Here is a 16,207-nt window from a genome sequence, read left to right as displayed (position 1 = left end):
CACCGCCCCTGCGCCTCTCGCCGCGCACCGTGTGCGTCATCGTCGCGCATGCGCGCCCAGCCTGGCGTCATCGCGGCGCGCCTCGCCGAGCGGCTCTGAGGGCTGGTGGTCGCAGATGGCGGCGGCGGCGGCGGAGGCGGGCCGTGACGCGGGGCCTGCGCAGGAGCTGCTGGCGGCCTGGAACACCGTGAGCACTGGGCTGGTGCCTCCGGCCGCGCTGGGACTGGTGAGGCCCGAGCAGAGGGCGTCCGTCCTGGCTTCCCTCCGTGTTCCACAGCCCTTCCCTCGCGTGGGCCTGCGTCCCTGCGACGAAGGGCGGCGGGGTTCCCGTGGCCTTCCGTCCGCGCTGTCCCTTTCCCGCTTGTCCTTACCTGTCTCCACCCTCTCCGCCTCCGCGCTGCGTCCCCTTCTCCTCACGGTTTTCTGTACTGCAGGCGTCCTCCCGGACCAGCGGTGCCGTCCCTCCAAAAGAGGAGGAGCTCCGGGCGGCGGTGGAAGTGCTCAGGGGCCACGGTCTGCACTCGGTCCTGGAGGAGTGGTTCGTAGAGGTGCTGCAGACCGACCTGCAGGCCAACATCTCCCTCGAGTTCTGGAATGCCATCTCTCAGCGCGAGAACTGTGCGGACGAACCCCAGTGCCTTCTGTTGCTCCTCGATGCTTTCGGTCTGCTGGAGAGCCGCCTGGATCCCTACCTGCGTAGTCTAGAGCTCCTGGAGAAATGGACTCGCCTGGGCTTGCTGATGGGCACCGGTGCTCAGGGGCTTCGGGAGAAGGTCCACACCACGTTGCGAGGCGTCCTGTTCTTTTCGACTCCCAGAGCTTTTCAGGAGATGATCCAGCGCCTCTATGGGCGCTTCTTGAGAGTTTACATGCAGAGTAAGAGAAAGGGGGAAGGAGGCACAGACCCGGAACTGGAGGGGGAGTTGGACAGCAGGTATGCCCGCCGCCGGTACTACCGCCTTCTGCAGAGCCCGCTGTGTGCGGGCTGCGGCAGTGACAAGCAGCGGTGCTGGTGCCGCCAGGCGCTGGAGCAGTTCCACCGGCTCAGCCAGGTCCTGTGAGTACTGCGCCTGCGCGCCCTGCGTCCCTGTCCCTCCCGGCTCCTGCTCGCCCCTCTGGGTCCAGCCCGCCCCTGCAGAGAGCTGGATGGCTGGCCGGGGGTGGTCTCTGCCACTTGCCCTGGTTCCCAAGGGTTCTCAGGGTGTGTGTGCTCTATGAGTTTATGCCTCTTGTTCTTGCCATGGGTGCATTTGTCATTCACCCTGGCTCAGAACTTTGTACTTTGCTTACACTGAGACTACACGATTCTAAGTTTCACAGCAGAATTCTGTTGTGCCTATTGTAAGCTCTCAGAAGTGGAATGACGTTTGTCTGGGAATTGAGAAAAGTACGGTTGCTATTTCTTCTCTGTAGAGCAAGTCAGAGATTAGACCAGCATGCTGGGCAAAGTGCTGGCCTTTCTAGCCTTGTGAGGAGGGAAGGATTCTGTCGTCCGACCCAGGTCGTGTCATAGGGGTCCCTGACTTTCTGTGGATGCTTACTTCTATAAAATACCTACTTTCCCGTTATTTACTTGGCTGTGTTGGGTCTTGGCTGTGGCACGTGGGCTCTCTTGCTGTGCTGCACGGGCTTCTCTCTGGTTGTGGCCTGTGGGCTCAGAAGCTGCGGCGTGGGGCTTAGTTGCCCCATGACATATGGGATCTTAGTTCCCCAACCAGGAATTGAACCTGTATCCTCTGCATTGGGAGGATTCTTAACCCCTGGGCCACTCGGGACGTCCCGTGGCCCCTTATGATGGTTTTGTCAGTTTGAGTGACGTGGCAGCTGCACAGCTGTCAGAGTCTTCTCACGGGACTGAGGGTGTGGCATGTTCCACAGAAGCTTTGTTCTCTTGGGGTTTCTGCCATCACGGGTCAGGATCAGCACTGAGAAGCAGAGACTGCTACATCTGTGGTAAACAGATGTACGTAATAAAAGTGTACGTGGCCGGAGCAGTGACGTCTTTAGCTATTGTTTGAGGGCCGTTGTTAGGAGGTGGACGAGGCCTTCGCCCCAGTAGCCAGAGACGTTGACCCCTTGGGGAGAGCGGGAGGTGCCTTACCGGTGCTCTGTCATCTCAGCGGCTTTGCCTTGAATTCCCCGATGCGGTTTTGCCCCAGCGGGAGGGCTGCAGGAGGCTGTGCTGAGGGTGTGGGGCGGGTGCGCGTGCCGTGTGCAACACGGGCAGGCCTCTCCTCCAGGCACAGGCTCAGTCTGCTGGAGCGGGTCAGCGCCGAGGCTGTGACCAGCACCCTGCACCAGGTGACCCGGGAGCGGATGGAGGACCGTTGTCGGGGGGAGTACGAACGCTCCTTCCTGCGAGAGTTCCATAAGGTGAGGCCCTGCCCCCCGCCCACAGACGAGAAGAGGCTGCTGGCAAAACTGACTAGGTGCCTTGGCTTTAGAAGTGGGCAGAGTGTGGTGACCTGGGTGAATCAGGGCGCTGCTGGTGACTGAAGCTGTCTTGGTGCTGGGTGGAGGCTGGTCATCCTGGGCCCACCCTGGCGCCAGTGAGGAAGAGCCTGTGACATGCTTGCTGAGATCTGTGCAGGGCCACATGGCTAGAGGCAGCCCTAAGGTCTGGGCTGTCCCAGCGAGGGGCCTTGGGGTGTCCATGCTGTTGGGGCGTGGCCTGGGGCCTGCCCTGGGCTGCACAACATTGTGGGAGAGCTGGGCCCAACCGTGGGGCTCTCAGCCTGCCTCACTTCCCACCTGCCCTCCTCTGCTACATCCTGCTGCCTGTCTCCTGAGGACGTGTGTGCGCTGCAGTGCTGAGGGTTGGGTGGTGTTCAGTGCTGGGGCCCCTGCAGCGGGGTGTAGCGCACGCCTGGAGGCCCGGGGATAGCTGTCCTGTCCCCAGGCGGCAGACTGTCCGGGCCGTCTTGCTGCTGGCCGGGTGCGCGGTCCCCAGGGTGTGTCCGTCCACTCAGACGCAGCGCTCTCTGTGAGAGCTAGTGTGGCCGGAGACGAGCCTGGTGCTGGTGTGTGTGGGGGGAGGCCCTGGGAGGCCCCTTCAGGCCCCCATCTGCTGATCTCACTGTGCTCCTGGTCTCGGACAGGTGGCCTGGGGCTCCCAAGGCCCAGCCCGTGGCAGGCAGCTGCACCTCTGCCCTGGGCTTGGGCCCTGGAGCCCCACACCTGTGCTCTCCCGACAGTGGATTGAGAGAGTGGTCGGCTGGCTGGGCAAGGTGTTCCTGCAGGATGGCCCCAGCAGGCCCGCGTCCCCGGAGCCGGGCACCACGCTGCGCCGCTGGCGGTGCCACGTGCAGAGGTTCTTCTACCGCATCTACGCCGGCCTGCGCATCGAGGAGCTCTTCAGCATCATCCGAGGTCAGCCCGCCCGCCGGGAGCCCCTGCACTCGCCTCTGCCCTCAGCCTGCGATGGGGGTCAGGGACACCAGGACCCCTGCCTCTGGAGCACAGCCGGGCCCCACCCAGCATCCACATTGGGCAGGAGAGGCGCCTTGTCTGCCCCCTAGCTCTGCACTGGCCCTTGGGCTCTGCTCCGTCCATCTGCTCCTCGGGGTGGCTGTGCTCAAGGGTGCGGGCCCCTGAGGGCACAGGGGCCACACCTGGCCCCCCGCAGGGCCTCTCTCTGCAGCCTGTGGAGGTGTGGCCGCTCACCCTCCAGGCCTCCGTCCACCTGTCTGTGGGCACACCACGTGTGCACGTGCCAGGATCAGCCTTTCCCCACAGACTTCCCGGACTCCAGGCCCGCTGTGGAAGACCTCAAGTACTGCCTGGAGAGGACCGACCAGAGGCCGCAGCTGCTCGTGTCCCTCAAGGCTGCCCTGGAGACGCGGCTGCTCCACCCAGGTAGAGCCTGGGAGGGGTGAAGAAGCTTTTCTGTGGCCCTCGGGGGCGGGGTTCTGCCGCAGCCTGTGAGAACAGGTCCACTCTTCAGTACCGGCGGTGGGGCTGGAGGAGGGGCAGTACCGCAGATCACGTACTGGGGGTGACGGCGCAGTGGGACCTGCGGGTCACCTGACCGGGGTGTCTGTCTCCGCGTCACTGTGTTGCTCGGGGTCTCCTGTCCCGACCGCAGGCGTGAACACGTGTGACATCATCACCCTGTACATCTCTGCTATCAAGGCGCTGCGCGTGCTGGACCCGTCCATGGTTGTCCTGGAGGTGGCCTGTGAGCCCATTCGCCGGTACCTGCGGTGAGCGCGGGGCAGCTGAGGGAACCCTCAGGGCCCCCAGCCCCACTTGTGCTGCTGAGCCCCTGCAGGCCTTGGTGGAGCGAAAGGACGTGGTCCCCTGGGCACCAGGCGTCCTCCCAGGTCGGGCAGCCCAGCTGGGCGCCTTCCTTTTGCCAGTGCTGGCCGTGGGCCTGCAGCCCAGGGTCACCACACCCGTGTGCCGGCCAAGAGCCAGGTCAGCGCAGATGGACACACAGGCTCAACTTTGCCTCTTTGCGAGCTGGCCCAGGGCTGATGGGAGGGACGGGTCTTGTGTTGGCCTTTTCACCCCGGGGAGCAGCCTCTTGACTGTTGGCCAAGGAGCGCAGCCAGCCAGGAGCCCCTGGGGCAGTAGAGACTTGAGCCTGCTGGCCCCTGGCCCTGCGTGGCTTGGCCCGGATGTGTCTTGTCGTCTGAGCCCCTGATGCAGGACACAGTGGCTTTTTAAATTTGGGGGGTGGCAGTGGAGTCTGATGGCCTTGCCTTCAGCATGTGCCTGCTGGGTGCTGCCTGCGGGGGTCGGTGGGGTCACGGGGTTGGCTGGAGCAGGCGACGAGGGCTCGTGTTCACCAGGACGCGGGAGGACACAGTGCGGCAGATCGTGGCGGGGCTGACGGGGGACTCGGATGGGACGGGCGACTTGGCTGTTGAGCTGTCCAAGACGGACCCTGCGAGCCTAGAGACCGGGCAGGACAGTGAGGACGACTCTGGCGAGCCGGAGGACTGGGTCCCTGACCCTGTGGACGCAGATCCAGGTCAGCGTCAGGCAGCCCTGCGAGGCCTGGGGTCGTAGGGGGGCCCAGTCGGGTCGGAGCTCTCGCCTCCAGGTTGTCGCTGCACGCACTCGAGCTTTAGGAGGTCCTTGGTCCATGCCCGACCTGGCCTGGTTCCCCAGGGTGCTTCCCCTGGCTGGCTGGGCCCACGTGGACTGTGGCCCCCATCAGAGCCCTAGGGGGTGCCCTGCCTGCCCCCCCACCCCGCCCCCTGGCCCTGCTGCTTCCGCTGGAGGAGGGGCAGGTTTCGGCACGTCTGCACCAGGGACCCAGAGCCAGGCCTCACGCGGGGGTGCAGTGGGTAGGCTACTCGGTGCAGACGGTGCCGCTTCCACGTATGAGGTGCCCGTGTGCCTGGCCTCCAGGGAAGTCCAGCTCCAAGCGGCGCTCCTCAGACATCATCAGCCTGCTGGTCAGCATCTATGGCAGCAAGGACCTCTTCATCAATGAGTACCGTTCGCTGCTAGCCGACCGCCTGCTGCACCAGTTCAGCTTCAGCCCTGAGCGGTGAGGCCTGCGGGGTCGCCCTGCGTCCAGGGAAGGCGTGGCCCTGACTCAGGACAGTTGTCCTCTGTCAGCTCCAGTGTTCAGTGGAGACGAGCACAGTCCCCAGGCGCGGCAGGGACCAGCCTGTGCTCGACCGCTGCCTGGGTGCCTGGGGACGGCCCAAGAACGTGGAGTGGCCGCTCCTGGGGCCCCTGCCTGGCCCCCCGGGCTGGGGGACGGGGGTGCAGGGCGCTGGGTGTCGCCCGCAGGGGCTGGCTGGGGCAGGGGCACTGAGCCCTCAGAGACGCGTGCTTGCAGGGAGATTCGCAACGTGGAGCTGCTGAAACTGCGCTTTGGCGAGGCCCCGATGCACTTCTGTGAGGTCATGCTCAAGGTAGGCGCCCGGGCTCCCCGCAGCCGCCTGGTCCCCGCCCCCGCCCAGACCCTCAGGAGGCCCGTCTCCCCAGGACATGGCGGACTCGCGCCGCATCAACGCCAACATCCGGGAGGAGGACGAGAAGCGGCCCGCCGAGGAGCAGCCGCCCTTCGGAGTCTATGCCGTCATCCTGTCCAGCGAGTTCTGGCCGCCCTTCAAGGACGAGAAGCTGGAGGTCCCCGAGGACATCAGGGAGGCCCTGGAGGTGTACTGCCGGAAGTACGAGAAGCTGAAGGTAGGGCTGTGCTGCTGCGGCCGCGGGCGCCTCGGGCGAGTCCTGTGTCTGCTCTGGGATCCACGCCCTCTGCGCTCTCCCTGGAGCCCGTGTGTGCGCACGCTCCACGCTCTGCTGTGCCCGACGGTGCTGGCGCCAGTCTTGACCCTGGGCCGCCTCTGCAACGTCCGCCCGCTTGTTCTCAGAACCCAGGGCTGGTGGCAGTGCTTGGCCCAGGACACCCACTGTGTCGCCTCGGTGGGTGTCTCCAGGGAGTCTCCTGGCTTCTCTTGGGGTGTTTGGCGGCTCCTCTGGGTTTGCTGTGAGCCGGTGCCGGGGCGGGCTGGGTGTGGCTGTTAAGGTTGAAGACCTGAGGTCCTGAGTCGGGAGAGGCTCAGCGCTGGAGAGCTGATCCTAGGGGCTTCCTTCCAGAGCCAGGGGAGGGCGGCGGGGGCCAGGGTCCTGGAGCCCGCCTGTGCTCCCCGCCTCAGCCCCACACACCCCTTCCTGGCTAAAGACATCTGAGGGGCCCTCCCCAGCCTCCCTCTGTGCCCCAGCACGCCTGTCAGGAGAGGCCCCACCAGCTTCCTCCAGGGCGTCCCCCTGGGTCCGAAGGCAGACTCAGACACGGCCCCCTTCTCAGGTTGGTGCGCCCAATGAGACAGCTGTCCTCCAGCTGGGTGCTGGAGCGCCTGGGGGGGCCTCTGCTCCCCCCAGCGGGTCTCCTGCCCGAGGGCGGTGCTGCATACATGGGGGTGGTCATGGCCTCTGCTGCTGGCCACACAGCTGTCCCGCTGCAGACCCGAGTTGGGGTTGAAAAGGTCACGGTTTGGAGCCACAGCGCCTGGTTAGGACCCGGCCAGCTGCTGACTGTGGAGAGCTTCAGCATCACGTCCCCTTCAGAGCCGTGGAGGCTGCGGGACTCGGGGCAGCGCTTGGCCCAGAGTCACCCTACCGGTGTCCCCGGTGGTGGCCGTAACAAAGACCACAGACAGGTGCCGTAAACACGACAGAGACCTGTTTTCTCAGTTGCAGCATCTGTCAAGGGCATCTGTGACATCAACAGAAACTCAATTCAGGGTGTTAGCAGGGCTGTGCCCCCTCCACAGGCTCCAAGAGAGGGTCCTCTGTCCTCGTGGTGGCCGAGCTCCAGGTGCTCCTGGCTGTGGGTGCGTCGCTCTGACCCCAGCTCGTGTTACCCGGCCTCTCCCAGTGTCTGGTGCAGAGTTCCCTCTTCCTCTGAGGACCCCAGGCCCCACTCCGTGTGACCGTACCTTAACAAGCTGCCTTTAGGGACCCAGGCCAGCATCTCTGCCCTGCTGCTGAGGCCTAAGCCTGTGGGCGTCCACGCAGGTCTCAGCGTCCAGTGCCCGGACTGGGGCTCCCATGCCTCTCCTGCTCCCCCCATGCTGGTCCCAGGACGCTGCTGGCTGATGTGGCTTTGACACAGCTCACCTCTCGGGCCCCGTGGAGGTGCACTCTGTCGCGGAGTGCGTGGCGTGGTGCGCTCCTTTGGGCTCGCCGGTCCTCCTTGGATTCCCCCTCGGTTCACACGAGCAGTGAGGAAGCTGCAGGCTGCACTTCCCACACTTCACTTGGAAATCTCAGCCCAGCATCCCGCGTCTCCCTCCAGCCCTCTCACCCCAGCGGAGCTGTCTCTGCTGTTCCTTCAGCGGCCGCCTTGCAGTCGTTTCCAGGGGCGCCGCGACAGGCCTCACCGGAAGGGCCTTTTGGGTTATGTTTCTCCCTGTAGTCTCCCCAGGGCAACCCTGGCTTCACCAGCACGCAGCTCAGAACGTTCCAAGTCCTCCCCTCCCCCAGCGCCACAGCCAGAGCTGTGTTTCTGGGAAAGGTGCTTGCTCCAGCAGCACGCTCCACCCGCACTGAGGTCTATCACCATTCCGCGGTGGCCGTGACAAAGCCTGCTCGCCAGGTGGCAGAGCGGTAGGACCTGCTCCTGGCCCTGCAGGCTGGGTCTGTGGTGGAGGGCTGGGCGGGGCTGCGGGCCTCCTGGAGGCTGCAGACCAGTCCCTCCCCCATCTTCCAGCTCCACTCTGCTTCCCGTGTCTGCGCACCCACCCTCTGACAGGTACACCGGTCTATTAGGTTAGGGCCCGCGTCCCTCCCAGACCTTGTCTTCCCTACCGACATCCGCAGGTCAGGTCACGTTCTGAGATCCTGGGATCAAGAAGTGGGCATGTCTCGTGGGGACACGGTGGCCTGGCTGTTGGGTGCTGCTTGCTGAGGGGAGGAAACTGGAACCCCACCGGGTGCTGGTTTGGCTGCCACTGCAGCTGCCACCCGCCGGGTGGGGGTGGAGCCCTTCCCCGCCTGCTCCCAGGTTGTAAAGCCTGGTCCAGCGGGACCCGCCGAACGGCCCGCGCTGACCCTGTCCTCCCCAGGCCATGCGGACGCTCAGCTGGAAGCACACCCTGGGCTTGGTGACAATGGACGTGGAGCTGGCTGACCGCACCCTGTCCGTGGCGGTGACCCCGGTGCAGGCTGTGGTCTTGCTGTATTTCCAGGACCAAGGTGAGCTCCCCAGCCGCGCCCACCCCCGACCCACCCCACCCCAGCCGGCCCCGCCTCAGCCACGCCCCCCAGGAGGACACGCCCCGTCTCCCGAGGAGGGTGGGCGGGCCCGAGCGGCTCCCCGCCGCCAGCCCCTCCCCCAGGTCCTGCCGAGCTGGGCCCGCGAGGGGCACAGCGGAGCCCGCCCGCCCACGCCCGCCGCCTGCCCGCAGCCAGCTGGGGCCTGGAGGAGCTGAGCGAGGCGGTGAAGATGCCGGCCGCGCTGCTGCGGCGCCGCCTGTCCGTGTGGCTGCAGCAGGGCGTGCTGCGCGAGGAGCCGGCCGGCACCTTCTCGGTAGTGGAGGAAGAGCGGCCACAGGACCGAGATAACATGGTGCTGGTCGACAGCGACGACGAGAGCGACTCGGGCCTGGCCTCGCAAGCCGACCAGAAGGAGGAGGAGCTGCTGGTGCGCCCGGCCCGCCCGCGGGGGCGGGGGGCGGGGGGCGGGGGTGGGGCGGGGCGGCCTGACCGCGGCTGTTCCCCCAGCTCTTCTGGACGTACATCCAGGCCATGCTGACCAACCTGGAGAGCCTGTCGCTGGAGCGCATCTACAGCATGCTGCGCATGTTCGTGGTCACCGGCCCCGCGCTGGCCGAGATCGACTTGCAGGAGCTCCAGGGCTTCCTGCAGAGGAAGGTGCGCGACCAGCAGCTCGTCTATTCCGCCGGCGTCTACCGCCTGCCCAAGAGTTGTGGCTGAGCCGCCGCCAGGCCCCGCCCGCCCCCCCCCCAGAATGCGAGTAAAGAGATGGTTCTTCATGCTCCGTGTCGTGTCAGCTCTGTGGCCCCAGGGACACGTGCTCAGGCCCTCCCCGCGCCGCCGACTCTGGGCGTGTGCTCCGGTTCTGCACATCTGGCCTCCTCGCATCCAGGCAGAGCGGGTCCCCCCAGCAGGTGGGGGCTGCACACCTGTGTGGGCTCCAGGCCAGGAGGAGTCCTGGCACATGAGTGTCCGGTCACCGTGGCTAACGAAAACCCACGTCAGGCTCGTGGCTCCGGCCAATGAGGGGCAGCCAACTGGGAAACAGACCTCCTGGATCTCTGCCCAAGGGCCCCCAGCCCTGGCCTCACCCCGCTGGCCTTGGAGAGAACTCGGGTCCCCCTCCCTCTACCCGGCCTGAGGGTCCAGACCCCAGTGCTGGGCTGAGAGCCCCAGGACTCCTGTGGCCCCAGGGTGTTGTCAGAATGTGTGAGGCGGGTGGGCAGACAGGCGGCCCCTCGCATCTGCAGCGCGAGGGGCTGCCTGTGTCCCCGCTGTGGTCTAGCAGTCAGTGCTGGGGGCTGACAGTGAGGCGTGCTTTCTGAAAGACCCACCCCTCCCACGCCCCTGAGGTGTGCTTGGGGGCGCCCGGGGGCCAGGCTGTTCCCCCAAGGGAGAGGCCGGGCCCAGGGAGCCAGCCGCCCCCAGGGCTACGCACAGGCCCCGTCCAGCCGCTCTGGAGGCCCAGCACTGGCCCCGCCCCAGCTCCCAGGAGGCGGTGGGGTGGGTGTTGGTGCCAGGCCTGAGGCCTTCAAGCTGTGCTGAGCATCACAGGCACTGCGGCCCAACCTTCATTCATTCAGCTTGTCTGGCTGGACCCGCTCAAGCCTGGTGGCACTGCCGCCCCAGGTGACAAAGGCCCTTCAGGACAAGCGTCTGCACTGCCCACCCCCTCCGCAGGGCGTCCCAGGCCCCCTGGCTCCCCCGGTCTCACCCCAGCGCCCCTCCTGTCCTGTTCTGCTTGAGGGCCCCAGTGCTGGCTTTGCTTCCAGGGCCCTTCCCTTTTTTTTGGCCACACCAAGGGTCATCTGGGGTCTCGATTCCCCGATCAGGGACTGAACCCCAGCCATGGCAGGGGCACCCGGAGCCCTGACCGCAGGGCCACCAGGAGCTCGCTCTAAGACTCCTTACGCCCCAGGTTGGGGTTTGCCACGGGGTTTGAAGGAAGACGTGGAGGGCCTCGCAGAGCCTGAGGGGTCTGTGGATGTGAGGGGCTGGCAGGTGTCCCCTTTGGACGCGGACCACCCGGGGGCTGTGCTGTGGTCATGGGAAGAGGACTTCCTGCCTGGCACTGGGCTGGGCCTGTCTTCGTTGTCCTAGCCTGGGTGAAACCGGCTGGACCGGCCTGGCAGGGTGGCATTGCCGGCCCCTGGGCATGGGCACACCTGCCCCAAGTCCCTCTGGACTCTGCACGAGCGTGTGAAACCCAGCGTCTCAAGTCACTGCCTCAGTCATCGGGCGCAGAGGTGTGCCAGGAGCCGCCCCCAGGAAGTGGCACCGTGCGAGGGTCAGGGAAGTCCCTGGCAACCAGGGTTTGGCTGCAGCCCCCAGTGCCTTGGAGGGTCAGGTGTGGGACAGGTATTTCCTCCTGCTGCCTGAGTTTGCTTGCCAGGTCCTTAGGGGAAGAGGGGAAGGGCTGAGGTTAACCTGGAGCTCCCGCGAGCCGCACTTGTCTGGTGTGTGGGAAGGTCACACAGGGAACAGACCGCAGAGCTGGCCATGAGTTCTAACTAACAACACAACTAACCCAGAGCTCCAGACGCTGTCATAGTGGTTTAAGAGCCGCCTGCTCAAGGGTGTTCTGCGAACACTGCCAGGTCCAGGCCCAGGCCTCCTGCTCTGGGGAGTGTGGGGACATTAGTCAGCTGCACCCCAGGCCAGCCTCCCTCCACCAAGCTGCTGCAGCCCTCATCCTGACAAACAGAGGCTGGGGCTTGCCCACTGTGGGCTTTCCAGGCCGCCGCCTCCCTGCCCCCAGGGGCCCCAGTACAGGTGGTACCGCTTCCCATGAAGTGGTCCTCCCCCAAGGCCAGGGCAGCCCCGCCGCCACCCTGCCTCAGACCTGGCCGGGGCACTCCAGGCCGCCCTATCAGCCCTGTCCATCCTGGGGACCAACTGCCCAGGGCTCCCCGAGGCGCCCAGCTCCCAGGGCAGCGAAGCTCCAGGAGAGGCCCTGCCCCCGCCCTCCCTGCCTCACAGCTCCATTGTGAGGTCAGCGCCTTCCGCCGAGCTCCGGCCAGAGGCGTGCGGCGGGCCGGGGGCTGGACATGGCCGCCTGTCCCCAGCCCGACTCCCGCCTGCTCGGCGGCCCCCTCGGCCTCATGTGCCTGTCCCTTTTGCTCATCCCTGCTGCAGGTGCGGCCTCCCCCAGCCCCGGCCATGCCCAGCCAGGCCCAGGGGCCGCGGGGGCGGGGTTCACAGGTCGGCCACTGGCAGGTGACTTGGGCCCCTTGGCTGCCCGGCCGTGTCTCTGCAGCTGGAGCCTACTGCGAGTGCAGCCTCGGCCTCAGCCGCGAGGCCCTCATCGCCCTGCTGGTGGTGCTGGCGGGCATCAGCGCTAGCTGCTTCTGCGCCCTGGTCATCGTGGCCGTTGGTGTCATTCGAGCCAAGGGGTGCGTGAATCCCAGGGCTGACCGGCGGGGGGCGGGTGGGGACTGTGGGTCAAGCTGTCCCCCCAGCCTCCCAGTCTCACCGGGTGAGGTCAGCAGGACTTGGGAAGGATGTCTCTCAGACTGGGTTAGGGAGAGGTGGAGGGGGGGCACCTCTGGACGCTTGGAGGCCAGCTGCGTTGTTCACAGACTCACGCCTCACCTTTATCCCCCCCACCCCAGTGAAACGTGCCCTGCACACATGGACAGCAGGTGAGTGACCCCAGGGGAGGGCCCCAAGGGTGAGCTGTGCCCCTGGGAGGTGGAGGCCCCCGGGAGGTGGAGGCCTGGGTGGCCAGGGCGGCCTGCAGCCGGCCTGACCAGGCCGTGCTGCGCAGGATGGTGGGGCACTTCGGGGTGCAGGAAGACCGCATGGACCTGCGCACGGTGCACGTGGAGTCCCACCTCATGGACCCCGACATGGCGGTCCCCATGATGCAGCCCCTGGAAGAGCATGGCCTCATGACCATCACCATGGACCCGACCCTGGAGGAGCCGCCCCCCCCACCTGAGTAGGGCTTCGGGCGCTGGGGGGAGGGGAATTAAACAGTATTTAGTTACTCTGTGCTGTCCTCCCTGGGCCCCTCTGGGGAGTGTCTGCGGTGGGGGGGCCCTGCACGCATCTGGTCGCCCCCTTTCTCTTCAGTGGGGTGCCCGCTCTAGGCTCGCGCTGTCCACCCTCCGGGCAGGGGTCCACACCTCTGGGAGTCTGCACTTCCTGCACGCCTCAGCCCGGGTCCTCCCTGCCTCAGCCCGGGTCCTCCCTGCCTCTGCCTGCCGCTTCGTCCCGTGAAGCCCGCAGGCCTCCGCCCCTGCCCCTGCCCCACCCCGGGAAAATGCCAAGACAGGACCTGTGACTCGCCCGAGTCCAGAGAAGCAGCATGTGACCGGAGGACTTGGGCCGGTGGCCCTGCCCCACCCACGCGTCTCCTTGAGGTTCCGGGAGAGCCCTTGGGGGGCAGGAGAGGGGGGCAGGTGACTGCCTCCCCTTCCTCAGGGGTGCCGTCCTCCCCCTGCCCCCCACCACATCTCCTGGACCCTGGGCTCAGGGGCCCCTCAACCGTCCACCATGGGGATGGGGCCGTGCTAGGTGGGGACTGCTGTGTGCGCCCTGGGATCACTTGCTGAGTGGAGACAGAGGGGGTGAGCAGCAGGGCGCACCGGCTCCCATGTTGTGTCGCTGTTGTGAGTTCGGCGAGGGAGAGATTGTGGGGGATGGCGTGGTCCAGTTGCTCAGGCCTCCTGGGGTCACAGGATGGCGAACCACACAGGTGAGGACTGGGCGCGGTCTTTACAGCGCTGCTGGCCCGGAGCCAAGTGGAGCTCAGAGCTTCGGGACAGGTGGCTGGCAGTGCCCTGCCTTTGGCTGTCTGCCCAGCCTCCGCCCTAGGCGCAGGACAAGCCGTGGGACAGGAACTGCCTGTGCTCAGGCCTGAGAGTTAATATTTGTGCGGGCACCGCAGGGACGGACCGGCTCTGGTAACACCCGGGCAGCGGACCTCCACGATTGTCCCCATGTGGAGTCCCTCCTTTCCCTCGTGGGGGCCGCCGCCGCCGCTGCAGCTGCTACTGCTGCTGTTGCCGTGGCCAGTCTGGACCCAGGCGCCCGCTGCAGCCGCCTCCTGGGGAACCCCTGGCGCCCTGGACTGCCCCGAGGCGTGCGTGTGCGCGCCGGGGGGCCAGGCCAACTGCTCGGAGCGCGCGCTGCCCGCCGTGCCGGGGGGCTTGAACCGGCGCGTCCGCGTGCTGCTGCTGAACCACAACCGCGTGCACGCGCTGCCTCCCGGCGCCTTCGTGGATGCCGGCGCTCTGCTCCGCCTGGATCTGCGCGAGAACGGACTGCGCTGGGTGCACGCGCGGGCCTTCTGGGGCCTGGGCGCGCTGGAGCAGCTAGACCTCAGCGCCAACCAGCTAGAGGCGCTGCTGCCCGGCACTTTCGCGCCACTGCGCGCTCTGCGCGCCCTCTCGCTGGCTGAGAACCGGCTGGCACGCCTAGAGCCCGCGGTGCTGGGCGCGCTCCCGCTGCTGCGCGCGCTCAGCCTGCAGGACAACGACCTGCCTGCGCTCGCGTCCGGGCTCCTGGCTGGCCTGCCGGCTCTCAACACGCTGCGCCTGCGCGGCAACCCCTGGACCTGTGGCTGCGCGCTGCGCCCACTCTGCGCCTGGCTTCGCGGGCACCCGCGGCACGCGCCAGGTGAGCCCTCGCGGGCGCGGGCGGGACGGGCGGGCGGCTACCCCCGCGACCGTCTGACGCCGCGCCCGTGTCCCGCAGAGGCCGAGACGCTGCTTTGCGTGTCGCCGGGGCGCCTGACGCTCAGCCCCTTAACCGCCTTCCCGGACGCCGCCTTCAGCCACTGCGCGCGGCCCCTTGCCGCCCGGGATCTGGCCGTGATCTATGGTCTCGGGCCCGTCTCCTTCCTCGCTAGCCTGGCCGCCTGTCTGGCCCTGGGCTCCGCGTTCACTGCCTGCGGCGCTCGCCACCGCCGCCGCCGCCGCGCCGCCGCCCGCCGCCAGCAGAGGAGGCAGCCGGATCCTTGCCCCGGCACGGCCTCGCCTGCGGCCACCGCCGCCCAAGCTTGAGGGGCCGCGGCCGCCCTCGAACCTCCCCCGACCCGCTTGCCCCTTCCGCATTCCTGACAGGCGTCAACAAGCGACACAGCTCGAAATTTTCGTGACATTCCTTTTGGCATCTCCACTGCACACACCGGGTGGGGCGGGGGTCGGCGCGCGCCGGGCCCTTGGGGTGGAGGGCACGGGCCGCACGGGGGAGGCGCGCCTGGACGCGGAAAGGCCGGGCCTGCACCTGGCGGGGCTGAGGATAGTCCCGAGCCAGCGTCTGCGAAGCCCACCCTGGGTGGCGGGCGGAGGAGGCAAAGAGAAGGCTCAGCCCTCGCAGGGTCCGGAGGTGGGAGGCAGTGGGGAGCCCGAGCGCGCCCCAGGGAGGCGCTGCCAGCGGATGGGGTTCAGGGTCTGCAGTCCAGGAAGGGCAGGGCCAGCTCAGAGGATGGGGTGAAGCGGAGAAGGGGTACAGGCAGGAAGGGGGAGGTGGGGCGGAGGCCGTGCGGCGCAGGGGCGTGGGAGGGGTGGCCCAGCCAGCCGGGGCCTAGGCCCACCGTGGCTCTGGGAGCGGCCAGGAAGGATGGGGCTCCAGTCTCTGCACCAAGCCCCTCTGCTGGGCTGAGTCAGATGCTCCCCCTGCCGCTCAGAGACCCCAGGGCCCTGCCTCTGCCGGAGCGCCCTGCGGCTCTGCCCAGCCAGCTCAGCTCTGGCCCGTCCTCAGCGGCTCTCGTCCGAGCCTCAGTCCAGCAGGGGCTGCCCACCGGCAGCAGGGTGGACGGACGGACGGGAGGCCCGGGGTGGGCAGTCTCTGGCAGGTGGGCTTCCCTCAGGCCTTCCCGAGCAGCAGGACCCCTCAGTGTCCTTGGCCGGGCTAACGGGGCGGGTGGGCGCCTCCGGGCGCCTCACACCACGGTGCTGACCGAGGGATCTGAGAGGTTGAGCGGGCCCGTGATATCAGTGGGATGGTACTGCTGCAAAATAGAAATACAGACAAGGCGCCCGTTAGCCCGGCCATCAGGGGCACACGCGGGGCCGGGACGGGTGGACCGGCCAGCCGGCCGACCGGCGGGCAGGCGGGCGCGGCCTGGGGGAGGCTGGGGGGCGCTCCTCCCCCTGACCCCGTCGTGCTCCGGGACTCTGCGTGGGCCGGGCCGCTGTCCCGTCCGTCTGTCTGTCTGTCTGCGGGGGAGGGGGGCAGAGGAGGGCGGGCAGGGCGTCTCAGCTCTCCCTATGCCGGGCACACATCTGCAGCTGGCCCTCCTCCCTCTCAATAGCGCGTCGCGGCAGCACTGTGTCTTTTTGGTTTTGCAAAGCGCCGCGTCCACCCCCGGTGCTCTATAAATAAGAACCAACAATCAATACCCGCTGGCCCCGCCGGCCGCCAGGGACCCCAGCCCTGAGCGCCCAGTGCCGCCCTGGCCCAGACCAGCCACGGGACAGGGGCAGCGCATCTCAGCAGCCGGACTGACCCCACCCCTCCCGACAGAGCCCCCCACCCAGGCCTCCCTCCGAGCAGGTGCCCAGCCTGAAACGGTGGG

At 67.4% G+C, this 16,207-nt stretch overlaps 4 protein-coding genes across 15 annotated transcripts in view; 3 read left to right on the top strand and 1 right to left on the bottom strand.

Moving 5' to 3' along the window:
- Positions 1–49: 49 nt before the first annotated feature.
- On the top strand, positions 50–9,461 carry ANAPC2 (anaphase promoting complex subunit 2). 3 transcript variants are annotated; one of them, XR_003513586.1, is made up of 13 exons: positions 50–226; positions 435–1,057; positions 2,241–2,373; positions 3,195–3,369; positions 3,736–3,855; positions 4,085–4,202; positions 4,794–4,975; positions 5,359–5,500; positions 5,798–5,873; positions 5,947–6,150; positions 8,532–8,661; positions 8,878–9,109; positions 9,190–9,461. XR_003513586.1 is itself a non-coding variant. In XM_027556941.1 (13 exons), the coding sequence occupies exons 1-13, from the start codon at positions 116–118 to the stop codon at positions 9,400–9,402; spliced, it is 2,463 nt and encodes an 820-aa protein (XP_027412742.1). In that variant the 5' UTR covers positions 50–115; the 3' UTR covers positions 9,403–9,461. The 3 variants fall into 3 exon arrangements, 2 of the variants coding, with proteins under 2 accessions (XP_027412742.1, XP_027412743.1); XM_027556941.1 differs by having other exon boundaries at positions 8,874–9,109; XM_027556942.1 differs by having other exon boundaries at positions 66–187; positions 8,874–9,109.
- Positions 9,462–9,545: 84 nt separating this feature from the next.
- TMEM210 (transmembrane protein 210) lies at positions 9,546–12,670 on the top strand. Of its 3 annotated transcripts, none has more exons than XM_027556945.1 (4): positions 9,546–11,040; positions 11,939–12,074; positions 12,294–12,323; positions 12,449–12,670. In XM_027556945.1, the coding sequence occupies exons 1-4, from the start codon at positions 10,728–10,730 to the stop codon at positions 12,624–12,626; spliced, it is 657 nt and encodes a 218-aa protein (XP_027412746.1). In that variant the 5' UTR covers positions 9,546–10,727; the 3' UTR covers positions 12,627–12,670. The 3 variants fall into 3 exon arrangements, with proteins under 3 accessions (XP_027412746.1, XP_027412745.1, XP_027412747.1); XM_027556946.1 differs by lacking the exon at positions 9,546–11,040 and adding an exon at positions 11,650–11,817; XM_027556944.1 differs by having other exon boundaries at positions 10,948–12,074.
- Positions 12,671–12,767: 97 nt separating this feature from the next.
- LRRC26 (leucine rich repeat containing 26) lies at positions 12,768–14,776 on the top strand. The gene is made up of 2 exons (XM_027556943.1): positions 12,768–14,304; positions 14,383–14,776. The coding sequence occupies exons 1-2, from the start codon at positions 13,626–13,628 to the stop codon at positions 14,688–14,690; spliced, it is 987 nt and encodes a 328-aa protein (XP_027412744.1). The 5' UTR covers positions 12,768–13,625; the 3' UTR covers positions 14,691–14,776.
- The window catches only part of GRIN1 (glutamate ionotropic receptor NMDA type subunit 1), a 26,236-nt gene continuing 24,802 nt past the window's right edge, over positions 14,774–16,207 (bottom strand). For 4 of the 8 annotated variants that reach the window (XR_003513583.1, XR_003513582.1, XR_003513585.1 and 1 more), the window contains 2 exons: positions 15,788–16,004; positions 15,549–15,640 (listed from right to left, as the gene is read on the bottom strand). Coding sequence is in view for 4 of the 8 variants with exons in the window: in XM_027556940.1 (XP_027412741.1) it covers positions 15,572–15,640 (69 nt within the window). In the remaining 4 variants the exon portion in view is untranslated. Of the gene's footprint in view, positions 15,641–15,787; positions 16,005–16,207 lie in introns of all 8 variants that reach the window. The other 4 variants (XM_027556940.1, XM_027556938.1, XM_027556936.1 and 1 more) reach the window with 1 other exon arrangement.

The sequence above is a fragment of the Bos indicus x Bos taurus genome, chromosome 11 (genome assembly GCF_003369695.1).
Source record: "Bos indicus x Bos taurus breed Angus x Brahman F1 hybrid chromosome 11, Bos_hybrid_MaternalHap_v2.0, whole genome shotgun sequence".
Taxonomy (NCBI): Eukaryota; Metazoa; Chordata; class Mammalia; order Artiodactyla; family Bovidae; genus Bos; species Bos indicus x Bos taurus.
The sequence above is the reverse complement of the archived record's forward strand: the minus strand, read 5'-3'. Positions and strand labels throughout refer to the sequence as shown.